Consider the following 27,168-nt stretch of genomic DNA (forward strand, 5'->3'; position numbering starts at 1 on the left):
AGCTGAGAACTATGGGTTAAGAGTCAAACAGAAAGTTCAATAAAATGTTAAAACAAACACCTAGCCAAACCCTGCATTCAGTATTCCAGCAAAGCTATGGTCATGCTATCGTCAATCCTGCGTGTCCAGCGTTTCATGACATTTCTCCTTATTCTGTTAATAACACAAACAGAATCAATACAAACTGCCAAAATACCATTTTTAGCCACGAGGGCTGAGTCCTGTGCTCTTTGCCAATAGCAGCAATAAAGCTGGGCAGAAGCTAAACCTAGGACTGCATGGAATATTGGCTACCTGTGGTAGCAGCACAAAATGAGACATACACCTGAATAGTCTATCATTTTGTCAAATCTGGACTTTAAAAAGGATCCTGGGGTTTTTTTTCTCTTAAAAAGATTTATTATCAAAAAGCTTGCTCCCTTTAAATACTGAGCCAATTCATCAATGCAGCTCCATTCTTTTTAGGATTATTAAGGCCCAAATAATCCCAGACTAAAACAAGAAATAAAAAACTGGACTGTAGGTTCAGTAACATATTCACAGACATGTCAGTATGCACCCAGGAACACTGGTTTCATTTCTTGATTGGAATGCTTATTACCATAAAATCTTCTGCTAGAGTCACTTCTTGGAGATCTAACACTGATTCAGCTTGCTTTTTTAGTTCTACAATGCCATCTGTTTCTCCTTCTCTGGCCAAGGCAACTGGTTTGTACCTCTGACTGAAGTGAGTCAGAACCAGCCTCTTTGCACGGCACAACTTTGCAAATGTCGCTGCCATCTGTGGTGTGCTGTGGCCGTGCTCCTTTGCTTTGTCCATCTGGGCATCATCCAGGGTCGCTTCGTGGATCAACAGGTCTGCTTCAAAGCACAGCTTTACTCCTCCATCACCCACAACCCCAGAGCAGTCACCCAATATGCAGATTTTTCTTCCAACAATAGGCTTTTTTAAGACATCTTGGGGAGAAATTGTAACCCCATTTTCCAGAACAACAGAAATTCCATTTTTCAGCTTCCCATAGGCAGGACCTGGTGGAACACCTAATGATGAAGGCAGATAACATTACATCATAGGAATGGAATTTATGACTTTTCAAGAGTCTATTTTAACAGCATCGCAAATAGCTAATGGAAAAGGCATCCATAATTGTTATAAATGTTTACTACTTGTGGAAAACTGGGATTATTTATACATTTTTAAAGTTTCAGTGTAGATTGATATTAGCAATGCCTTAGTACTTAAAACATTTCCCATGCATACATGTCAGACAAGTTTTAGTCTCCTAAGTATCACTAGGACCTTATTGTACTCACTATAACATCCTTGATTCTCTGTTGTGCAAGGAAACAACAGTTTTTGAGAGTGCTTTATTTAATTAGCTCACTTTTGGGTAAAATTTGAGAGTGCATTTAAATAATGATATAATCAGGCTGGGCACAGTGGCTCATGCCTGTAATCCTAGCACTTTGTGAGGCCAAGGCAGGCAGATCACTTAAGCTCAGGAGTTCGAGACCAGCCTGGCCACATGGCGAGACCTTGCCTCTACTAAAAATACAAAAAATTAGCCAGGCGTAGTGGTGCACACCTGTAGTCCCAGCTACATGGGAGGCCAAGGCATGAGAATTGCTTTAACCCAGGGGGCAGAAGTTGCAGTGAGCGAGCTGAGATCACACCACTGCACTCCAGCCTGGACAACAGAGTGAGACTGCTTCAAAAAAAAAAAAAAAAAAAAAAACCACACACACACGATATAATCAACACCTAGTCAAAACAAGTACCTACAAAGTAACTTAATAAAAAAATTGTTAGTGAAGACTGCTTGTATTACAAGATCAAGGGGCATTTTTTCAGGCAATTGTACATTATTAATCTTCTTGGCAGACAGGGGCAGTTCCACACTTAATCAAAGTGGGCTTAAATCTCATATTAATTTAAAATAAGACCTGATCATCACTATGGACAATACTTACAAACTAGTATAACACGACCACCAATTCCAACACAGATCATGTTTAAAGTTTCCAAATATAATAGTATTTCCACAGGCTTTCAGGTAATAAAAGTACCATTAACCTAAGTCATTTTTCCTCATTATCTAGCATTTTGTTTTAGTTGAGGAAGAGATCGCATAAATAAAAAAACAAACACACACAAAATGCCACCGTGCTTTTTACAGGCACTGCCACACCATGCCCATGACGGCAGTGAGACTGGAGATATAATGTACCTGGACTCCACCTCGCAAGAGGTGCTGAAGATCCCCTCATGCATACTGGCTTAGCATGGAGGAGGTGTGAAGCCTTAGATGGGCCCCAAGCCCACCTCTGCATGCTTGCTTTCCAATGTAATGAATCCTGGTATATCAAACTGGTTGAGGTACAGGGTTTTGAATACCAAATTAATTTAATGAAGGTTAAATTAGTAAGCAAAGTAGATAGAGAAGGAAACTCTGAAAGCACATGGTTGCAGTTGTAAGGTTAAGATCAATGGCAAAAATTCTCAGACCAAAGATGTCATCAAAAACACATATCAAAGGGAAGACGTGAAAAAATAAAGCCTGGACCTAAAGCCACCACCACGACCACCCAAATCACCTTGCCAACCACGATAGTATAAGAAAGAATGTGGATCCAGGGAGCTGAAGACAGGATTCAAATGTATACTTGGCTTTTGCTCTAAATAGCATTTTTTGGTCCCATGGATTTTCCTTAATAAGCAAACTTTGGGCAAAGGGACTAAGTGGAGAAAATGTCAGTTTTAGGCCTGGGATAGAGGAGTGGAAGTTTACTATGACATTTTTTTTTTTTTTTTTTTTGAGACAGAGTCTCACTTTGTCACCCAAGCTGGAGTATAGTAGCGCCATCTTAGCTCACTGCAGCCTTGACTTCCCGGGTTCAAGTGATCCTCCTGCTTTAGCCCCCTAAGTAGCTGGGACTACAGGCGCATGCCACCACACCCAGTTAATTTTTGTATTTTTAGTAGAGATGGGGTTTCGTCATGTTGCCAAGGCTGGTCTTGAACTCCTGAACTCAAGTGATCCGCCCGCCTCGGCCTCCCAAAGTACTAGGATTACAGGCATGAGCCACCACTCCTGGCCTTACTATGACACTTCTTACAGCTTCAGTTAACAGGAGCCCTACTGATGAGAAGGGGGGAAAAAACAGAAAAACAAAAAAAAAACACTTACCAAGGTCTTTTAGTTTCTGTGCATTGAGTTTACCTGGGCGTTTCTTTTCCACGACTGAAAACCCAAATGAGGGAATTCTGTGAAAGAGGCGAAATGCTTTTACAACAAACTGTTCATCATCAAACAGAAGGTACGAGTTTTCTTCTGAGTCTAATAGGATAGTTCTTCCTTGTTCCTCTTTGGGAGGACTGACTGCTCTATTCACACATGCAAATTCTTTTAATTCTTCTGCAGGACATTGATCCGCTGTAGGAACCAGTTCATGAACCACATAATGGAAGACCAGCTCCGTGTGAGAGAGTTCCATGGTTCGCCAGATAAAGTCCCGAAGCCCTACAGGGCCATAGATTTCAATAGGCTGTTTGGACACCATGGAGCCACTCTGCAGGCTGATTGTGCAGAGGAGCCCAGGAAGGCCAAAGAAATGGTCTCCATGAAGATGTGTGATGAAGATCTTGGTAATTCTCCCTTTTGATGAAGATAGAGAAATACATTTGGAAATTTTTCATTAACTAAAAACCCATACAAAGCTATCTGAAACAAGCCTAACACTTTCCATTAAAAATAGTAAATTGAATTTAAAAGTTCTACTTACCATCATAAACTTATTCATTTACATTTTGCTACATGATTCCAAAAACAAGACAGGCCTTATTTCATCAGATGGTTTTTTGTTTGTTTGTTTGTTTGTTTTTAATAGTTTTTTTAAAGAGACAGGTCTTGCTCTGTCATCCAGGCTGGAGTGCAGTGGTGTGATCATAGCTCACTACAGCTTGACCTCCCAGGCTCAAGTGATCCTACTGCCTCAGCCTCCCAAGTAGCTAGGACTACAGGAGCCTACCACTATGTCTGGCTTTTCTTTTTTTTTAATTTTGTAGAGATGGGGTCTTGCTATGTTGCCCAGGCTGATCTCAAACTCCTGGCCTTAAGCAATTCTCCCACCTTGGCCTCCCAAAGTGCTCGGATTACTGTGCCTAGCCTCGCTAGATGGTTTCAGTAAGATATAACACTTTTCATAAAACATCTTCATATTACATAGTTTTACAGCTCTCAGAGTATTTTCATACATTTTCTGCCACATAAAAAAACAAGTAAAATATATAAGTGTACCAAAATAATTCACTTAACTATTAAATAGATAGGCCTCAAGTATCAAAAACATCTAGCAATTATATTGCTCCCTACTGCTCCCTCTGAGAAAAGCAAACATGTATTCCAGGAAAACAAAATGTTCCACTGGCTCCAACTGACTGGACCAGTGCCTGAACCCAAAATTGCCTTTTAAGGACTCCCTATGCTGGACAGGGATTAATCAATCAGGTCACAGCCTGCTTGTCTGGGTGAGGTTGAAGAAGATAGAGAAAAAGGAAGGAGGGTGAGGAAGGCAGGGGAAAAGGAGGAGGGAGAATGGAGGTAGGAGAGGAACAAGGTGAGGAACTGAGAAGGAAGATGGGCAATAGATGCCAGAATGCAGGAAGGCCAATTATGTAAGGGTACTTGGGTCCATTCTTCCTTTCAGTCTGAACTAACACAACAGTTTTTTCAGTGCATATGGGCTTAGGTTATAACTTGGTTTAGCCAATGGTAAACTGAATTTATTGCTGGAATGTGGCGGGATGCCACATCAGCATTTTCTGAGAGCACCACATGGCATTTCAAAAGTAACAACCACAATTAACACATTTCTAGTACAAAAGAGGCTTCTGGTCCTTTGCTCAAGGCCCACCTATTTTAAATACTTGATGCTATAAAAGTACAGAAACAGTTTATTGATACCATAAAAGAACAGGAATAGTTTACTATAATGTGATTTGTTCCATAATATCAAGTGTTCTCCAAGGAAGTCTTCCCAGAATTACAACATCAAGCTCAGGCCCCAGCAACAGAGAGAACAATAGATTGGCACAGGCTGATTGTGGAACTTGTGAATCCCCAGGAGGCACTCTAGAAGTTTCCTCAATATGCTCTTTTTGTTTTTTTTTACTGCCTGAATCCCTCATTTCCCCCCGTCTCCCTGTCCAGATTGCCAAGCCACCTCCATGCGTGACCTGAGGACTCTGCAGACAAAATAACTACAGCAATAGGGCCAGGCGCGGTGGCTCATACCTGTAATCACACTTTGGGAGGCCAAGGTGGGCGGATCACCTGAGGTCGGGAGTTTGATCAGGCGGATCAGCCTGATCAACATGGAGAAACCCTGTCTCTACTAAAAATACACAATTAGTTGGGTGTGATGGCGCATGCCTGTAATCCCAGCTACTCGGGTGGCTGAGGCAGGAGAATCGCTTGAACCCAGGAGGTGGAGGTTGTGGTGAGCCGAGATCATGCCATTGCACTCCAGCCTAGGCAACAAGAGCTAAACTCCATCTCAAAAAAAAAAAAAGAACTACAGCAGTCACTGAGTCCAGATCCCCCAGTGGCCTAAAAACTGCCAGCATCTGACTTTCTGGGCCCTTTCCCTATCTACTCTAAAACAAAGCCAAACTGAACACCAAAACAACCTGTGAACCCAAAGTGAGGCAAATTAAGTTAAAAACTGCTTCTTACAGTTATCATAGTTTCAGGGAGACAAACACTTCATTTTTCAAGAAACCTGATTTCAAAGGGAGAAGGGATGGCAACCACAATTATCAAAGGTATGAGGAAGCTCTCAAATGAAGACACAAAAATGCCTGAGTTCCCTTTCCCTTGGAAACAAGAAGTTATGGGGGAATATGTCATCCACAGAGGAGTGGAATACTGAGCATTCTCTAAAAATGAAGACAAAGGTATATTTACTGGATTTGGAAAAGCTGCAATATATGGTTTGTATACATTGTTCAGTTGAAAAAAAAAGCAGGTTATGCCAAGAGCAGTATAATTCTATGTATGCAGAACTATACACACACTCACACACACACTCTGTACTGTCACCATATCTATAATACATAGAAAATTCACCTATGAGGGGGTACTCGGGGGTACTCGGGCTTTTCTTATTTACACTTTTCTGTTTTCTTTGAGTTTTTACAATAAGCATTTATACTTTTTATATCATTTAAAAAATCATGCTCTTACAATACTTTTTCTTTTTCTTTTTTTTTTTTTTTTTTTTGAGACAGAGTCTTGCTCTGTCACCCAGGCAGGAGTGCAGTAGCTTGATCTCTACTCACTGCAACCTCCAACTCCCAGGCTCAAGCGATTCTCCTGCCTCAGCCTCCTGAGTAGCTGGGATTACAGGCGTCCGCCACCATGCCCAGCTAATTTTTGTATTTTTAGTAGAGACAGTGTTTCACCATGTTCGAGGAGGTCACCTCACACTCCTGACCTCAGGTGATCCGCTCCGATCCTCGGCCTCCCAAAGTGCTAGGATTACAGGCGTGAGCCACTGCGCCTGGCCTATAATACTTTTAATAATCATTTCATATGTGCACATGAGTATAGGGTATAGAATAATATACATGGAAGACTTGGAGGAGTGGGAGGGTGGCTGGAGGATGAGGGATGATTAGTTACCTGATGGGTGCAATGTACATTATTTGGTGATGGGTACACTAAATCCCAGACTTCATCACTATGTAATATATCCATGTAACAAAACTGCAATTGTATTCAAAATTTATTATCCCTGGAGGTAGTACAAGCTGAAAGGGTTTCAACCTATTATGGACCTAACGATAGGTCCATAATAGGTTATGGAGAGAAATTAGTATGTACTGAGGGTGCTTCATTCCAGTTTGAGACTGGGGGCATCTGAAGTACTAGAGAGTCACAGTTAATGCTCTGGGATTACTATCTCACCTTCCTCTCTAAGGCCAGAAATTTTTCTTTTTTTTTCTTTTGAGATGGAGTCTCGCTCTGTAGCCCAGGCTGGAGTGCAGTGGCGCGATCTCGGCTCACCGCAACTTCTGCCTCCCAGGTTCAAGCAATTCTCCTGCCTCAGCCTCCCAAGTAGCTGGGATTACAGGCACCTGCCACCACACCCTGCTAATTTTTGTATTTTCAGTAGAGATGGGGTTTCACCTTGTTGGCCATGCTAGTCTCAAACTCCTGACCTTGCTCGTGATCCACCTGCTTTGGCCTCCCAAAGTGCTGGGATTAGAGGTGTGGGCCACCACTCCTGGCCTCAGAAATTTTTTTTTCTAAGCCTATAGAAATGTAGTAAACTAAAGGCTCCTTTGGGCTTTTGGGGGGTTTTTTTTTTGTTTGTTTGTTTGGGTTTTTTTGGCCAGGATTAGATTTACCAACTATATGTATGAATGCATGCATTCATGCTTATTTACTTATTTGTTGAGACAGGGTCTTGCTCTGTCACCAGGCTGGAGTGCAGTGGCTCAATCATGGCTCACTACAGCTTTGACCTTCTGGGCTCAAAGGATCCTCCCGCCTCAGCCTCCTGCTGGGACCACAGATGCAAACCACCACACCCGGCTTTTTTATTTCTTGTAGAGACAGAGTCTCTTTATGTTGCCCAGGTTGGTCTCAAACTCCTGGCCTCAAGTGATCCTCCTGCCTTGGCCTCCCAAAGTGCTGAGATTACAGGCATGAGCCAGTGTGCCCAACTCCAACTGTTTATTTAAATCCTATATAGACTGGGCACAGTGGCTCACACCTGAATCCTAGCATTTTGGGAGGACATGGTGGGCGGATGGCCTGAGCCCAGGAGTTTGACATTAGCCTGGGCAACATGGCAAAATCCCATCTCTACTAAAAATACAAAAAAAAAAAAAAAAAAAAGCCAAGTGTGGTGGTGTGTGCCTATAATCTCAGCTACTCAGGAGGCTGAGGCATAAGAATCACTTGAACCCAGGAGGCAGAGGTTGTAGTGAGCCAAGATCACACCACTGCACTCCAGCCTGGGTGACAGAGCAAGACTCTGTCTCAAAAAAAAAAAAAAAAGAAAAAAAATCATATATAAAGGAACTGTAAAATTGTGGTGGATATTTTAGGTGGTCCCTGTGGCCCCTACCCCTTGGTGTTCACATCCTATAATCCCCTCTCCTTCAGTGTGGCCAGGACTTGTGACTTGTTTCTAACCAGTAGAATATGGCACAAGAATGCAATATGAATACGTTATGGGACATAAGACTCCATCTTGCTAGCAGACTTACTCTAGTCTCCTTCTCCCATGCTGGCTATGAAGAAGCAAGCTACCATGAAGCAGAAACCCACAATGCAGAGAACTCAAGGAGCTCAGGGCAGACTGTCCTACCACTGTATGGGTTCTGCCAACAACCTGAAAGAGCTGAGAAATCTTCCCCAGCTGGGCCTCTGATGAAATTGTAACCCCAGCCAACACGTAGACTGCAGTCTACTGAGACCCTGAGGCAGAAAACCTAGCTAAGCCAGGCCCGAACTCCCTAACCCACAGTAACTAGGAGATAATAAATACAAATAAGCCACTAAATTTATAATCTGTTATGCATTATTAGATAGTATCAGATAACTAACACACGTATTAAATAAAAAGATGTATTCCCACAGCCAAACCTCTGGTACTCACTGTTAACAATTTCTTCTTTCTATTTTAGTACACCTTGCCACCTCAACTCCTACTGTCTGAAATGTTATCAAGTCTCTACTCTGACCTGTGCCTGCCTGGAGGGCTCTCATGAAGGTTCTCATGAAAGGAAAATTGTACAATCCAAGTAAAGCAAAGAGTAGCACCTAACTTATCTCAAAGTTTCAACACAAGACAGTATATAATTAGGGTTCAGCTGTACATACCTGAAGGCCACATGTCCCAAACAATATGCATTAGCTCCTTCCTCCAACAACTCTTTTCCTGACTTCTTCTCTAAGTCCAGGACATCACCATCAGTAACTTGTATTAATTCTTCACTTCCTCACACACTAGACATTCAGTGACCACCTCCTCTTGGCTCTACAAATATCTCTTAACTTGAATCTCTCATCTCCATCTCTATACTTCAACATCCTCATTCTCCCTCTCACACACACATACACAGTGATGATATGGTTTGGCTGTGTCCCCACCCAAATCTCATCTAGAATTGTAGCTCCCATAGTCTCCCACATCATGGGAGGGACCTGGTGGGAAATAAATGAATCATGGGGGCAGGTTTTCTCATGCTGTTCTCACAACAGTGAATCAGTCTCATGAGGTCTGATGGTTTGATAAAGCGCAGTTCCCCTGCACATGCTCGCTTGCCTGCCACCATGTAAGACATACCTTTGCTCTGCCTTTGCCTTCCACCATGATTGTGAGGCCTCCCCAGCTATGTGGAACTGTAAGTCCATTAAACCTCTTTTTTTTTTTATTAATAAATTACTCAATCTTGGGTATTTCTTCATAGCAGTATGAAAATGGCCTGATACAGTAAATTGGTATTGGTAGAGTGGGATAATGCTATAAGGATACCTGGAAATGGGAAATGACTTTGGAACTGGGTAGCAGGCAGAGGTTGGAACAGTTTGGAGTGCTCAGAAGGAGACAGGAAAATGTGGGAAGGTTTAGAACTTCCTAGAGACTTGGGAGGGCTTAGAAGACAGGAAGACGTGGAAGTTTGGAATTTCCTGTTGAATGGTTTTGACCAAAAAGCCCAGACTGAGGTGGTCTCAGATGGAGATGAGGAACTCATTGGGAACTGAAGCAAAGATGATTCTTGCTATGCTTTAGCAAAGAGGGCAGTATTGTGCCACTGCCCTAGAGATCTGTGGAACTTTGAACTTGAAAGAGATGATTTAGGGTATCTGGCAGAAGAAATTTCTAAGCAGCAAAGCATTCAAGAAGTGACTTGGGTGCTCTTAAAAGCATTCACTTTTATGTATTCACAAAGATACGGTTTGGAATTGGAACTTATGTTTAAAGGGAAGCAGAGCATAAAAGTTCAGAAAATTTGCATCCTGACGATGTGATAGAAAAGAAAATCCCATTTTCTGATGAGAAATTCAAGCTGGCTGCAGAAATTTGTGTAAGTAATGAGGAGCCAAATGTTAATCACCAAGACAATAGGGAAAATGTTGCCAGGGCATATCAGAGGTCTTCCCAGCAGCCCCTCCCATCACATGCCCAGATGTCTAGAAGGAAAAATGGTTTCCTGGCCTGGGCCCAGGGCCTTGCTGCTTTGTGCAGTCTCGCGACTTGGTGCCCTGCATACCAGTGTGGCTTAAAGGGGCCAAGGTATATCTCAGGCTGTTGCTTCAGAGAGTGCAAACCCCAAGCCTTGGCAGCTTAGATGTGGTGTTGGGCCAGTGGAAGAACAGATGTCAAGAATTGAGGTTTGGGAACCTCCTTCTAGATTTCAGAGGATGTATGGAAAAACCTGGATGTCCAGGCAGAAGTCTTCTGCAGGGGTGGAGCCCTCATGAAGAACCTCTACTAGGGCAGTGTGGAAGGGAAATATGGGGTGTGAGACCCCACACATAGCCACTGGGACACTGCTTAGTAGAGCTGTGAGAAGAGGGCTACCATCCTCTAGAACCCAAAATAGCAGATATATTGACAGCTTGCACTGTGTGCATGGAAAAGCTGTAGACACTCAACGCCAACCCATGAAAACAGCCAGGAAGTGGGCTGCACCCTGTAAAGCCACAGGAGTGGAACTGCCCAATATAATGGGAACCTACCCCCTTGCATCAGCATGCCCTGGATGTGAGACATGAAGTCAAAGGAGATCATTTCAGAGCTTTAAGATTTGACTGTCCTATTGGATTTTGGACTTGCATGGGGCCTGTAGCCCCTTTGTTTTGGCCAATTTCTCCCATTTTGAATGGGTATATTTACCCAATGCCTGTACACCCACTGTATCTAAGAAGTAACTGACTTTCTTTTGATTTTATGGGTTCATAGGTGGAAGGGATTTGCCTTGTTTCAGATGAGACTTTGGACTGTGGACTTTTGAAGTAATGCTGAAATGAGTTAAGACTTTGGGGGACTATTGGGAAGGCATGATTGGTTTTGAAATGTGAGGACATAAGGTTAAAGAGGGGCCAGGGGTGGAATGATATGGTTTACCTATGTCCCACCGAAATCTCACCTTGAATTGTAGCTCCCATAGTCCCTACATGTCATGGGAGGGACCTGGTGGGAAGTAATTGAATCATGGGGGGCAGGTTCTCTCATGCTGTTTTCATGATAGTGAGTAAGTCTCACGAGATCTGATGAGTTGATAAAGGGTGGTTCCCCTGCACATGCTCTCTTGCCTTCCACCATGTAAGACATGCCTTTGCTCTGCCTTTGCCTTCCACCATGATTGTGAGGCCTCCCCAGTCATGTGGAACTGTGAGTCCATTAAACCTCTTTTTTTGTTGTTGTTTTAATAAATGACCCAGTCTTCGGTATTTCTTCATAGCAGTATAAAAATAAACTAATACAAGTGAATTGCAACTGCCTTGGAACTGGTCTCCCTGATGCTATTCTCTCTCTCCCAATACATGTGCCATCAGAAAACTCTGTCCTAAAACACAAACAAGATCGCATTATTCTCCCCTTAAAAACATGAATGGTTCCTTTTTCCCAGTAAAATAATAAAGTCTAAATATCTTACTATGCTACAGAGGACTTCACAGTCAGCCCTCACCTTTTCAGCATTCTTAGTTCCATCTAGCCTAGCTAAGTACTCAATGCTCCCCAACATGCCAGTTGTTTCCTGGAAACTTCCTTACTTGTTGCTTACTTTGTTGTCTGTTCCCTCAATGTCCATCTCTACTTCTCTCTCAGAAAAACTTCTATTTATCTCTTGGATCCCAGCTCAACTGTTAACAATCTCTAGGATGCCTTCTCTTAATGAATGGTTAGTTACTTCCCCCTCCTTTGTGTTCCAAAGTACTTAGAAAATACCTCCATTATTCTGCTTATCAGATTACATGATTGATTACCGTCCGTTTGCATGTCAGTTTCCATCACTAGACCAAGAGATCCTTGAACACTAGAAGTATCTTTAGTCACCAAGTGCCAGGTGCTGTGATGAGTTGTAGGAATAATGATTTCAATACTATTTATCAAGACCTAATAAGTGACAGGCACTATGCTAAGTTGCTTATCCATTCACTAAAGTAAAGTAAGTTCCATGATCATTTACATACTTAGTAAGATGCCTAGCTAAATACATATAGTACATATAGCTAGGCATCTACTAGGGATATAAATGATCATGGAACCTACTTTACAGTATGGGGAGATAAAGAACCCAGAAACAAACTAAATAACATAATTTCAGACACTGATGATGCAAAGAAGTCAATAAAAATAAGACTGGGGTGAGAGAGGAACTACTTAATCCAGGAGGATCTGGTAAAGCCTTTGAGAAGATGGCATTTGAGCTAAGATTCAACTGAGAAAGAGGCAACCACACAGAGAATAAATGATTACATGTAATTCTCATAACACCCTTTCTAAGTAGACTTTTTATCCCCATTTGCAAGATGGGGAAAGTAAAGTCGAAGTTTGCTGATCTGCTAAGGTCACAAGCCCAAGACACAGCCAGGACTAGAACCCAGGTCTGCCTGACTCTGAGCTGAAGCTTTTCACCACTGGACTGCTCTGTCTCCCAGGTGCTGGCCTCTGCACACTCCATTCCCTCTGGCTGAAATGCCCCTCTTCTCCTCAGCCCTGAAATTCCTCCTCCTGCTCTGACAACTGACAAGTCAACTTCTCTGAGAAGTTTGCCCTGATAACCTCAAGAGGAAAAGAGCATCTCCCTCCTCCAAACATTTCCTACCCTTTGCATCCTCTCAGGAAAACTATCTCCTGGTGGAAGTAAGTATGTACACTGCTTCCTTGCTAAAGTAGTGTTCATCTAATATGCCTGGTATATCCCATGACATTTCCCAAACCCCAAGCCTACATGAACCCTTGCTCTCAACATCCACAGGATAAATGAAAAGCAAGTAAATAAGTAAATGAAGTCCAGTGGATGTGGCCAGATGCCTGCAGGCCTTCCAAGTCTCACCAGGATCTAGCATTGAAGTGGGATGCAACCATCAGGGCTGTTTCTGAACAAAATGTGCAAGGAGAGCCAAGAAAATGAAGCAGGACAACAAAAAAACTTAATGAGATAGCTGAGGGCACACTAACCTGCTTTAAGTTGGCTTTTCATAAGCTGTGTCTGTGTTCCCTCCCCACAGTCAAAGAGCCAGCACTCGCCTTCACACCGAAGGACCACAGCAGAGGCACCCCGGGTTGGAGATGGATATGCTGCACCCGTCCCCAGAAATGTCACATCCATAGACATCTTCCACCCTGCAACAGAAAGATCATCTGGGGATTATTTAATATCACTGCACCAAAAACACATTCCTGTAATATTTATCATTATTATTACTTTTTAGTTATTTAGAAGTCTGGATTCTTGTTCTCTCATAGTATTCCACACATATCCACAGTAAGATTTTAAATAACTTGGCAAAACTACAAGTTAACAAATCTTGTATAACTGTTCACACACCCAAACAAACAAAAATAACCAAACCTAGGCAATTAAAAACTAGAGTTGAATTTTAACTATATGATGTTCTCAAAAAGGCAAAACTATGGAGACAGTAAAAAGAATAGCCCTTGCTAGTGATACAGGGGGAAGGAAGGAGGAATGAACAGGTGGAGCACAGGGGATGTTTAGGGCAGTGAAACGATTCTGTATGATATAGTAAGACAGACATACGTCATTATACATTGGTCAATTGTATACAGAATGACCAACACTAGAGTGAATGAGTTCAATGTAAACTTTAGTTGACAGTGTATCAATATTGGCTCATCAACTGTAACATGTAGCACATTTTTCTTTTTTTTTTTTCATGAGCCCTTAAGCTTCTGAACATGTACCACATTAATGCAAGATGTTAATACAAGGGAAACTCAGGGGTGAGAGATAAGAGAGTATATGGGAACTCTCTGTACTCTCTACTTATTAACTATAAAATAAAATTCCTTCTAATAAACACTAAACAACGACAACTCTAGTTGAGATACTGGGCAAGAGATGGCATTTAATGATGCCTACCAAATGGTGTCTTTGATGCCCACAATGATCAGCCCTTTCTCTAAACAATCATAACAGTAATGCCCTATGATGCTCTACAGTCATGCTGATATTTCACAATAATGCTGAACAAATGTCTCACTCCCTACGTGACATGGTCCATGACTCACGAGAACTTGGGACTCTACTATTTTAAGTGATCAGCAGTAACCTGTTGAATGTGCAGGTTTATTCCAACTCCTGGCAGTATTCCTTTCACTATTTCCAGGCGCATCTGACATCGCTGATATACTTATGAGATGGAAGATGTGTATCAAACAGAATAAATTAGAACGAACTGAAACTTATACATAACCGATTATAGATTATCCACATTGATGTCAGGGAAGAAAACAAGCTTAAGAAAAACTACTATAAGATCATTTGACCAACAGCTGGATATATAAGATACAAAAACTTCAATAACTCTTCTCAGTCTTAGCAATAACAAGATAAAAACAGAAATGTGGGGGGAACCCATTCCAAGAGCAAAAACAAAATTACCAGAAATAAAGTTAGCAGAAAAGGAACAGTACCCAAAAGATTCACACAAATAAGAGATACACATTACGTCCTTGATAGGATGACTTGAAATCACAGAGACGTTCATCTTTCCTAAGCTAATGTAGATATATTTGGTGCAAATTCTATCAGATTTCCAGTGGGATTTATTTTGGAACAGAAACAATCCAAAAATCATATGGAAGAAAAAATAAATGTCTGAGAAGGGGCAAGAAAATTCCAAAAAGCAGTGAGTAGTGACCTGCCTTTCTAGGTATTAACATTTACTACAGCAATCTGACATAATTAAAACAGAATAGGCCGGGTACGGTGCCTCATGCCTGTAATCCCAGCACTTTGGGAGGCTGAGGTGGGTGGATCACCTTAGGTCAGGAGTTTGAGACCAGCCTGGCCAAGATGGTGAAACCCTGTCTCTACTAAAAATACAAAAATTAGTTGGGCATGCTGGCGCACACCTGTAATCCCATCTACTCAGGAGGCTGAGGCAGGAGAATCTCTTGAATCTGGGAGGCAGCAGTTGTAGTGAGTCAAGATTGTGCAATTGCACTCTAGCCTGGGTGACAGAGTGAGACTCTGTCTCAATAAATAAATAAATAAATAAATAAAACAGAATAATATTGGCACAAAAATAGAGATAAAAGGGAAGGGAAAGTTCAGAAATAAACCAACTACCTATTGGAATCAATACAGTATACAACAAAGGTGTAAAAAGTGTGGTTTCTTTAATGAATGGCACTGACATAATTGGCTGTTCTAGCAGAAAAAAGCAAAGCAAGATGCTCACTTTGCATTGTATATAAAAATACATTTCACATAGTTAAGAAATTTCAATGTAAAAAATCCAATAACATGTTCAAAAGAATTAGGAGAATGTTTACACCTTTAACTGTGGAGATGGGAAGCCCTTATTGGCAAGACATAAAATCCAGAAATTTTTAAAAGACATTTTAACTAAATAAAATCTTTTATACATATCAAGACTCATAAAGTCAAAGGACAAGGAAAAAAAAACCTGAAAAAAAGTTTGGACCCCCTTATGAGAGGGGGTTAATGGTCCTAAAAAAAAGTTTATGCAAATGCATTCAAAATACAAAAATACTGGTGCAACAGAAAAACAGGCAAAGGATATATACACACACACACATGCATGCACACACACACACATATATATGAATCACAGAAGAAATCCAAATGGCCTATAAGCATGAAAAAGGTTCAAACAACTATCGTGTATCAATTTAAAAAATTAACATTAATAAATAAATGATAAGGGTTCAGTCTTTTTTTTTTTTTTTTTTTTTTTTTTGAGACGGAGTCTGGCTGTCACCCAGGCTGGAGTGCAGTGGCCAGATCTCAGCTCAATGCAAGCTCCGCCTCCCGGGTTCCCGCCATTCTCTTGCCTCAGCCTCCCGAGTAGCTGGGACTACAGGCGCCCGCCACCTTGCCCGGCTAGTTTTCTGTATTTTTTTAGTAGAGACGGGGTTTCACCATGTTAGCCAGGATGGTTTCGATCTCCTGACCTCGTGATCCACCTGTCTCGGCCTCCCAAAGTGCTGGGATTACAGGCTTGAGCCACCGCGCCCAGCCGGGTTCAGTCTTCAGGTAGTTAGTGGAATGCAAAATAAAGAAAAAAGAGGCTGGGTGCAGTAGCTCATGCCTGTAATCCCAGCATTTTGGGAGGCTGGGGTGGGAGGATCGCTTGAGCCCAGGAATTTGAGACCAGCCTAGGCAACATAGTGAGACCCTGTCTCTACAAAAAAATTAAAAACAAATATCAGCTGGACATGGAGGCATGTGCTTGTAGTCCCAGCTTGTCAGGAGGCTGAGGCAGGAGGATCATTGGAACCTGGAAGGTTAAGGCTGCAGTGAGCTGTGATCTCACTGCTGCACTCAAGCCTGCGTGACAGAACAAGACAGAACAAGACCACTCTCACAACAAACAAACAAAAAAAGCGACCATTTACCACACATCAGCTGGCAGGCAAGTATCAATGGAACAATGCTAGCCAGTGCTAACCAGGATGAGAGTAAATGGGTACAGTCACAAACTAATGGTGATAAAGTTATGAATTGCGATTATGCTTTGGGAGAATAATTTGGCAATATATATTACCAGTAATAATGATGCTGTTGATAATTATATGCTTTCACCCAGCAATTCCCATTTTTCGGAATCTACCCAAATAATAAAGATCTATGTACAATGACGTGTATTGTGGTGGTCTCAAGTTGGCTAAAATATGGAAGCAATCTAAATGTCAATAGGAAAATGGCTGAATATTTTATTGTACATTTGTATTATTGTTTATTCTACCAACTATTTATTCTGCAGCTAATAAAGTCTTCTGTAACTACTGTCATGGAGGGATGACAGAGAAAAGTTACAGACGGCTATGGCACGATCTCGTTTTTATAACAATACCCCAAACCCCTACATTTATGTAAGACAGAGGAAGTCTGATGTGGGAGAGGATACACACCATCCTGTTAATATGGGTTATCTCAGGGGTGATTAAAGTGATGGGTTGGGGGCTGCATGGGGGATTAACTTTTCTTGTAAATCTTTGGATTATGTTTTAATGAGTGGCATTTTATTTAATTTTTTTTAGATTTATATTTACTTAACGCATAATTTTTTTTTTTTTTTTTTTGGGAAATGTGTCATACGCCCAAACATGCTTCTCTAACTACACACCACCTAGTCTTCCCTTCCATTTTGGGAAACAGCTCCTCCCCATATTTCCTGCCCCCAACCCTCATACATAAGGTGGTGCATCTCTACCTTAAGCATGGCCTTGAGGTTATTGCCAATATCCCTTCCATGTGTTACTCTACATTTTCACCTCCAAGATCAAGTCTTCCTCTAATAATAAAGGAGCTTTATTTGCAGAGGCTTCCTTATTGATTTGCAAGATATGGAGGGAATAAATAGAATGCAGAAAGTTAACATTTGTAAAAGCAAATGAACTGCCGAAGGAATAATAGAATATAATCACTTTGTCATCCCTAACAAAAAATGGATTTAGATCAGTAGTACATAACCCCGGGGGCATATTAGAATCACCTGGAGAGCTTTTAAAACATACCAGTGAAGGTATGGTGGCTCATGCTTGTAAACTCAGCATTTTGGCAGGGTGGCTTGAGGCCAGGAGTTCAAGACCAGCCTGGGAAACACAGCAAGACTCTGTCTCTATAAAAAATTAGCCGGGCATGGTGGCATACACCTGTAGTCCCAAACAAAACAAAAAACCACATCAATAATTGGGCTCCATCCCAGAACATTTAAATAGGAAATTCTGCAAGTGAGACATGTTTCAGTATTAAAAAATAAAAAATAAAAAAAAATAAAAAGCCTTCTCCTGTGATCCTAACATGGAGGCAGATTTGAGAACCACTTAGTGAAAAGGCTAACAGAGAACTGCAATGGATGGATCAGGTTGATCTAAACTCACCAACTAATTAATCTTTTTAAAAGAAGTTTTATTCTGAAAAACTTCAGACGCATATAAAAGTAGAAATTAGCATAATGCAATGCCACACACCCATCATCGAACTTGTTAACTCATGGGCAATCATGTTTCATCTATACACACCAACCCCATTACTCCAAGAATACTTGATAAGACAAACGTGTGCTGTCCGATGGAAGCACCCCATTAGGCAGCACGCATTGTCTAGCTGTCTCTCTTTCTGATGTTAACAGCCACTAGTGATCACTGCCAGAATCCATTATTTCATTAGAGGTTGCCAAAAGGTGATATTCTCTCATTTCTTTTGCATGTATTTGCTGGCATTCCCTGGTCAATTGTTACCCTATGATGCTAAAAGGTCCACAAAGAGGCAAGATGCTATCTAACTCCTGGCGTGATACAGTGTGAAAAACACAGTAAGCCCCCATTAAGCTCTCTTGCCAAAAAAATAGAACCTGACCTGAACAAGGCTACAGTTCTAAATACCTCCTTATTAAAGGAGATGGAAAAAGCAAAATCCTGGATGTAGAAAACGTGAACCGTACAAATGACTTGTTCTTCAAGTAAAATACAGGGAACAAAACAGAGACAGAGGGGAAAAGATTAAGAGAGATCTAACAGACATCAACCAAATGGAACGTGCGTAGTTTGTTTGGATACTGATGTGGACAAACCGGGGAAGAGGAGAAAGACAACTAGGAAAATGTAAATGTTGACTGGACAGTAGAGGGTAAAATGAGGTGCTAATTACACTGATAATGGCTTTATGTTTTAAAAGGTGTTATTGTGTTTTTTAAACATGAACAAGATAACAGATGGAATGGTACATTTCAGATTTGCTTTCAAATACTACAGTGGGGGAGAGGGTAACAGATGAAACAGGATTGATCATGAATTGGAAGTTCAGTATACTATTCAATTTTCATATATGACTTGAAGGTTTCCATAATAATTTAAAAACAAATATAATGAAAACCCTCCAAACAGCTCGGGAAATAATTAGAAATTATTTCATCAATGGTGCATGTTTTGGGACATGCACCATTCTAGGCACTAGGAATTAAATGCGAGCAAACCAGATTAGGTCCCTGTCTTCTTGGAAAAAAAACAAAAACAAAAACCCAGCTGCTTGCTTTCTCAAGACTGTGATCCACATTCGGCGAAGTGCACATTCCAGTCGTGATCACAGTACTGTCATTTCACTCTGGGCCTGTGGATCTCGGTCCTGGCCACTGATCACAATTCCCCGGTGATGATGGGGCATCAGCATCTGGAGGCTTCCCAAGCGATTCTACTGGCTGCCGGGTTGAGAACCGGAGCTCCTTCGTTTTCAGACAGGCAGTGTCAACCCTGCAATTACCCTGTGGTGTGCATAGGGCAGGGACCGCCGTCCTCCATCTTAGAGCTGAAAGAACCGGGGCCGGGAAGCAGAAAGTGAGAGGCCAAGGTACAGGCAGGGCCAGAGGCCAGACTTCCGCCTCTAGAGAGCTCAGGCTCCCCCATGAGACCGCGTTAGCCTCGAAAAAGGCGGGGTGTGCGGCGGCGCCGGGCGGCCGAAGCTCCGGCCCGGGGCGGTGAACGAGGCGCGTCCTCGTTCCCGGGCGCTCCCCAGGCTTAGGTCCCCGGCGCCAGGCCGGGCTGGTCGAGCCGGCGAGTCCTGAGGAAGCGCGCCCGCCCCCCTCTGGCATGCCCACCGCACTCACCCTCTCCCCGAGGCCCGCGCCAGGAGCCGAGGGAGGCGCAGGCCCGCACCCTGGCCCAACCGTCCGCGGGGCTGCAATGCGCCCGGGCGGAAGTGCGCCGCCGGCCGGGTCCCGCGAGGCCGCTCTAGGATGCGAGGGAGGTCCGCGCTCGGTGGCACCCGCCCGGGGCCTGGCTCTGGGCGCGCTTCCGGGCTTCCCCGGGGCAGCGAGGGCAGTGCCTGCGTTTACCTCCTTCCCAGGTCGCTGTGTGTCAGGTGGTAACGGTCGACCTGAGGACCAGAGCGGGCTAAACCAAAAGGGAAAAAGTGACTCTTCTTTTGTTTTCCGTATAATATTTTCCACACAGGAGTGTTCTTCCTGATGTTTTGCTCTTATGTGTCTTTTTTGGTCTTTGGGTGGGATGAATCTTTACGGTCTTTCATCCACTAATATCCTTTGCCTGATCATTCACCTTCATAAAGCTCCATCCATATTCCATTTTCCTACTCCAGGTTGGAATAGTTGCTTAACATCTGAAGCTGATTGTACCGTACTCACTCCAAGCCTTGCAGACGTGTTCTCTTAGGTAGTGGACGTGGGATTGAAAAAGCCCAGGCTGGCCGTATACAGAACAGGCACGTGGCGGTTATAGACCGCCGGGAAAAACTCCTTCAGTTTGAATAACAACTTTTAAAAAAGTATTTCAGTCTCCTATGTACTCCCAGATGCACTGATTTCGTGCTCAGTATACTTGAAGTGGTCAAAATATCCAGCAGCTGGCCGGGCACCGTGGCTCACACCTGTAGTCTCAGCATTTTGGGAGGCCAAGGAGGGCGGATTGCCTGAGCTCAGGAGTTCGAGACCAACCTGGCCAACGTGGCAAAACCTCGTCTCTACTAAAAATACAAAACAAGGGAAAAAAAATTATCCGGGTATGGAGGCACACGCCTGTAGTCCCAGCTACGCGGGAGGCTTAGGCATGAGAATCGCTGGAACCTGGGAGGTGGAGGTTGCGGTGAGCCAAGATCGCGCCACTGCCTTCCAGCCTGGGCAACAGAGCAAGACTCTGTCTAAAAAAAAAAAAAAAAAAAAAAAATCCAGCGGCTTCAAAATAGGAATCGGAGTGGGGTTTTTTGAAACTACCAGGACAGAGAGACCAGCACTGGTTTAAAAATCATTAATTGATCTTATTGGACTCTTTTAACCTTTATTCAAATATTAATGGAGCTCTGACTTTGTGGATAGTATTATTTTTGGTGCTGAGAGATTTTTAAAATTTGTCATGGTCCCTGGTTTGTTTTTGAGATAGGGTCTCACTCTATCACCCCGGTTGGAGTGCAGTGACGCGATCTCAGCTTACTGCAACCTCTGACTCCTGGACTCAACCAATCCTCCCACCTCGGTTTCCCAAGTATTAGTAGCTGGGACTACAGGACTGTAACCTCCCAAGTAGCTGGCACTACAGGCAAGTCACCACACCCAGCTAATTTTTTTTTTTTTTTTTAAGATGGGGTTTCACTATGTTGTCCAGGCTGGTCTCAAACTCCTAAGGTCAAGCGATCCACCCTCCTCAGTGTCCCAAAGTGCTGGGATTACAGGCGTGAGCCACCGTGCCCTGCCGGTCCCTGGTTTTAAAGAGCCTATACGCAGGCTGGCAGAAGTTGTGAGGAAACAATCCACTGAAAAGGATATGGAAAAAGGGAGATCACTAGCTAAGAGATCAGTGAGAAAGAGGTAGAATTTGAGCTGGGTCTTGTAGGATAGATGACACTTGAATTAATGTGGAAATGAAAAAAATAAAATGGACTTGGTCAAGTGGGGTCTAAATTAGCAAAGCATTGAACACTGAAACTTGAACTTACCTATCCTGACACTTGCCTAGCTAAAAGTTCCTTAAGGAGACACATAGCATTCTACAGCTTGGTCTTGATCACAATCAGCTAGGACAGCAGTCCCCAACTTTTTTGGCACCACAGACCAGTTTCATGGAAGACAATCTTTCCTTGGGGGCAGGGGGTGGGGGATACAGTTTGGGGGTGAAAGTGTTCCATCTCAGATCATCAGGCATTAGTTAGATTCTCATAGGGAGCATGCAACCTAGATCCCTCACATGTACAATTCACAATAGGGTTCACGCTTCTGTAAGAATCTGATGTCCCAGCTGATCTGACAGGAGGCAGAGTTCAGGCGGTAATGCTTGCTGGCCTGCCGCTCACCTTCTGCTGTGTGGACCAGTTCCTAACAGGCCACAGACCTGTACTGGGCTGCAGCCCAGGGGTTGAAAACTCCTGAGCTAGGGGTCTCCCAGAGCAGTATTCTCCATAGACCTGGCTAGGACTTATTTCTGCCCTGCCATCAAAGCTTCCTACTTTCTTCTCAGAGGTTATTATACTTTTAGAGAATAGTAGATAGAACTATTTGTTCATTTAAAAAAATTTTTATTGTGGGAAATTTCAAACATATAAAAGTTGAGAAAATTATGAATGAACCTTTATATATAATCATCACTCAGCTTCAACAGTTAGAAACATCTGATCCATCTTGTTTCACTTATAATTCCTCTGTATTAGTCCATTTACATTGCTGTAAAAAATACCTGAGACTGGGTAATTTATAAAGAAAAGAAGTTTATTTTGGCCCCCAGTTTTGCAGGCTGTACAGGAAGTGTGCTGCCAGCATCTGCTTCTGGTGAGGGCCTCAGGAAGTTTACAATCATGGCAAGATAAAGAGGGAGTAGGCATGTCACATAGTAAGACAGCGAGGAGGAGGGGCCAAGCTTCTTTTAAAGTTCTGGCCAGCTCCCCAGTGAACTAATAGAGTGAGAACTCAGATATCACTAAGGGGATGTCACTAAGCCATTCATGAAGGATGCACCCCCATGATCTGACACCTCCCTCTAAGTCCCACCTCCAACACTGGGGATCACATTTCAACATGAGATTTGGAGAGGACAACCATCCACAGTATCACCCTCTCTCTCCAAAGGCAACAACAACAACAACAGTAACAAAACCTTGGATTCTTTTTGGGCAAATTCCAGGCAAAATATCATTTTGTTCATAAATACCTTTATGAGCGTTTAAGGACCCTTTTAAAAACTCTCATCACTATATAATGATGGTGAGTATTTTAGTATGTAAATATATGTAAAACATAAGGACTTTAAGAATAGAACCATAGTATCATTATATTGTAAAAATAAGAAAATAATTATTTAATATCATCAAATATCCAGTGACTGTTCAAATTTTCCTAATCATCTTATAACTTTTTTAATTTTTAAAAAATTTTTTAAAATTTTTATTGGTCCACGGTAACTGTATATATTTATGAGGTACATGAGATATTTTGATACAGGCATACAATGGGTAATAATTGCATCAGGGTAAATGGGATTTTACCCTGTTCTGTAATGTTTTGTCATTACTTTCTTTTTTTTTCTTTTTTTTTTTTTGAGACAAAGTCTCACTCTTGTTCTCCAGTCTGGAGTGCAGTGGTGCGATCTCAGCTCACTGCAACTTCCGTCTCCTGGGTTCAAGCGATTTTCCTGCCTCAGCCTCGCGACTAGCTGGGATTACAGGTGCAAACCACTACACCCAGCTAATTTTTTTGTATTTTAAGTAGAGACAAGGTTTCACTGTGTTAGCCAGGCTGGTCTTGAACTCCTGACCTCAGGTGATCCACCTGCCTCGGCCTCCGAGGCATGAGCCACCCTCCTTGGCTCTCAGGCGTGAGCCACCGCGCCTGGCCGTCATTACTTTCAATGTTAAAAACCACAATTACTTTTGTAGCAACCTAATAATTTACATTCCCACCAACAGTGTATAAGAGTTCCTCTTTTGCATATCCTTGCCAGCATTCATTATTGCCTTTCTTGAGGATAGAAGCAATTTGAACTGGGGTTAGATGATATCTTACTGTAGTTTTGATTTGCATTTCTCTAATGATCAATGATGTTGATCACCTTTTATAGACCTCTTGACCATGTCTTCTTTTGAGAAAAGTCCTATTCAGATCTTCAGCTCATTTTTAATTGATTAGATTTTTTCCTATAGAGTTGTTTGTGTTCCTTATATATTCTGGTTTTTAATACTTTGTCAGACGAGTAGTTTGCAAATATTTTCTCCCACTCTGTGGTTTTCTCTTCACTTTGTTGGTTGTTTCCTTCGCTGTGCCAGAAACTTTTTAACTTGATGTAATCTCATTTGTCCATTTTTGCTCTGGTTGCCTGTGCTTTTTGGATATTACTCAAGAACTCTTTGTCCAGATCATTGTCCTGGAGAGTGTCCTCAATGTTTTCTTTTAGTAGTTTCCATAGTTCTATGTTGGGAGCTGAAAAGACCAAAGGGATCGTGACCAACTCAGCATTCCACTGGAGGCTATATGATCGAACAGAAAACCTTCTATCGTGAATGCAGGATGTGGGCAAACTCATACTGCGCCTGCTGCTGGAAGGTTTGCTGAGGGCGGTCACTCCCTGGCACCTGGCTCCTTGAGGTTATCTGCTGGGACATCTAGAGCTTATTGTTTGAGGAATGCAGTCTTGCAAGCCTACTCTAGACCAAGCAGCTGACCTTTTCTGCCACCCCACTTCTCACTATCTCTTTTACCAATAAATACTAAGGGCTGTGGAAAGCCTGGGCCCTTGTCCACTAGAGTCAAGGTGCCCCCTGACCCCTTCTTCCAAATATACTTGTTTGTCTTTGTCTTTATTCCCGCATTCACTCTCTTTGTTCAGTCCACCAGGGATCGAGGTCGGTAGCAGTTTTAGGTCTTAAATTTAAGAACACAGTTTCAGTGTTATAATATTCTTTATTTGTCTGTGTACTTACTGTTACCAGTGAGTTTCCTACCTTCAGATGATATCTTTTTTTTTTTTTCTTTTTTGAGACAGGGTTTCACTCCCATTGCATAGGCTGGAGTGCAATGGTGCCATCTCGGCTCACTGCAGCCTCTGCCTCCTGGGCTCAAGCGATTCTCTGCCTCAGCTTCCCAAGTAACTGGGACTATAGCTGCACACCACCACCCAGCTAATTTTTGTATTTTTTGTAGAGACAAGGATTCACCATGTTGCCCAGGCTGGTCTCGAACTCCTGGGCTCAACCTCCCACCTCAGCCTCCCATGGTGGTGTGAACCACCATGCCCAGCCCAGATGACATGTTATTGCTTGTTAATATCCTTTTCTTTCAGATTGAAGAACTCCCTTTAGCATTTCTTGTAGGACAGGTCCGGTGTTGACAAAATCTCTCAGCTTTTGTTTTTCTGGAAAAGTGTTTATTTCTCCTTCATTTTTGAATATTTTCATTGGATACAATATTCCAGGATAAAAGTATTTTTCCTTCAGCGCTTTAAATACATCATGCCATTCTCTCCTGGTCTGTAAGTTTTCAACTGAAAAATCTGCTGCCAGACATACTGGAGTTCTTTTATATGTTATTCTTTTCATTTAAAGGAAGGAAGGAAAGAAAGAAGGACTCACTAGGCCAGGCACGGTGGCTCACCCCATGTAATCCCAGCACTTTGGGAGGCTGAGGCAGGTGGATCATGAGGTCAGGAGATCGAGACCATCCTAGCTAACACGGTGAAACCCCATCTCTACTACAAATACAAAAAATTAGCCGCGTGTGGTGGCAGGCACCTGTAGTTCCAGCTACTCAGGAGGCTGAGGCAGGAGAATGGCATGAACCCGGGAGGCGGAGCTTGCAGTGAGCCGAGATCATGCCACTGCACTCCAGCCTGGGCAACAGAGCGAGACTCTGTCTCAAAAAAAAAAAAAAAAAAAAAAAAAAAAGAAGGACTCACTAGAGGGGCCCAACAGTTTATTTTAACTAACAAAAGAAAGAATTAGCAAATTTGAAGCTAGGTCAACAGAAATTATATGATCTAAATAATAAAGAGAAAAAAGAATGAAGAAAGATAAGTAAAACTCAGTGACCTACTCAGAAGAATGTGGATCATGGCACACCAACGTCGGTGTATTGAGAATATCAGGAGAGGGGGAAAGGAGCAGAAAAAAAGAAATTATGACTGAAATTTCTCCAAATTTATTGAAAAGCAATAATCTTCACATCCTGAAGCTCAACAAACTCCAAATAGGATAAACACAAAGAGATCTATAGACAGACACATCATAATAAAAATGCTGAAAGGCAAAGATAAGGAGGAAATCTTGAACATAATAAGTGGAAAATGACTCATCACTTAAAAGATTAAGAAATGACTTCTCAGCAGAAACAATGAAAGCCAGAAGGCAGTGGGATAACATATTTAAAGTGCACAAAGAAGAAAAACCTGTCAACCAAGAATTTTGTATCCAGCAAAGCTACCTTTCAAAAATGAAGATTAATAAAGACTTTCTCAGATAAACAAAAACTGAGAGAAATGCCAGGCTGAGTGTGGTGGCTCATGCCTCTAATCCCAGGACTTTGGGAAGCTGACTCGGAAGGATCATTTAAACAGAGGAGTTCGAGACCAGCTTGGGCAACATAAGGAGACCTCTTCTCTATTAAAAAATAAAAATAAAAAATAACTACCCAGGCATGGTGGTGCACACCTGTAGTCCCAGCTACTTTGAAGTTGAGGCAGGAAGATCACTTGAGCCTGGGAGGTTGAGGCTGCAGTGAGCTGTGACCACACCATTGTACTCCAGCTTGGGTGACAAAGTGAAACCCTGTCAGAAGAAAGAAAAGTAAAAAGAGTCTGGGCGCGGTGGTTCACACTTCTAATCCCAGCACTTTGGGAGGCCGAGGCAAGCAGATCACGAGGTCAGGAGATCAATACCATCCTGGCTAACACGGTGAAACCCCATCTCTACTAAAAATATTTTTAAAAATGGTGGCTTGTGCCTATAGTCTGAGCTACTCAGGAGGCTGAGGCAGGGGAATCGCTTGAACCCAGGAGGCGGAAGTTGCAGTAAGCCGAGATCACACTACTGCACTCCAGCCTACATGACAGAGCAAGACTCCATCTCAAAAAAAAAAAAAAAAAAGAAGAGGAAAGAAAAAGAAAAAACAAATACTAAAGGAATATCTTCAGGCCGTAAGCAAGTGGCCCCCAGATGAGAATTAAAATTCCCATGAACAAAAACCAAAATGCACTAGTAAAGGTGCACTCCTTGTAGCTGAATGGCGAGTTTTTTTCTGAAGGAAGTTCTAAATAGCACAACTCTGTGTCAATACACAAAATTTCTCCTCATTCTTTTTCACAGTTGTCTAGTACTTGCTGAGTGATTTTACATCATTTTATTCAGTCAGTCCTTCGAGTTGTTTCTAGTTTTGCTTTTTGCTTTTTGTTTTGTTTTGTTATCTCAGTATGGTAACAAATAGTCTTCTTCATAAGTAATTT

The 27,168-nt window shown here is 42.3% G+C and overlaps 1 protein-coding gene across 3 annotated transcripts; it reads right to left on the minus strand.

The window, feature by feature from the left end:
- Positions 1–373: 373 nt before the first annotated feature.
- Positions 374–19,994, minus strand: ELAC1 (elaC ribonuclease Z 1). Of its 3 annotated transcripts, XM_023207528.1 has the most exons (5): positions 19,845–19,943; positions 19,502–19,546; positions 13,207–13,371; positions 3,189–3,656; positions 374–1,041 (listed from the first exon to the last, which is right to left on the minus strand). In XM_023207528.1, the coding sequence occupies exons 3-5, from the start codon at positions 13,361–13,363 to the stop codon at positions 575–577; spliced, it is 1,092 nt and encodes a 363-aa protein (XP_023063296.1). In that variant the 5' UTR covers positions 13,364–13,371; positions 19,502–19,546; positions 19,845–19,943; the 3' UTR covers positions 374–574. The 3 variants fall into 3 exon arrangements, with proteins under 3 accessions (XP_023063296.1, XP_023063295.1, XP_023063297.1); XM_023207527.1 differs by lacking the exon at positions 19,502–19,546 and having other exon boundaries at positions 19,845–19,994; XM_023207529.1 differs by lacking the exons at positions 19,502–19,546; positions 19,845–19,943 and adding an exon at positions 17,454–17,844.
- Between the last annotated feature and the right edge of the window lie 7,174 nt (positions 19,995–27,168).

The sequence above is a fragment of the Piliocolobus tephrosceles genome, chromosome 18 (assembly GCF_002776525.5).
Source record: "Piliocolobus tephrosceles isolate RC106 chromosome 18, ASM277652v3, whole genome shotgun sequence".
Lineage (NCBI taxonomy): Eukaryota > Metazoa > Chordata > Mammalia > Primates > Cercopithecidae > Piliocolobus > Piliocolobus tephrosceles.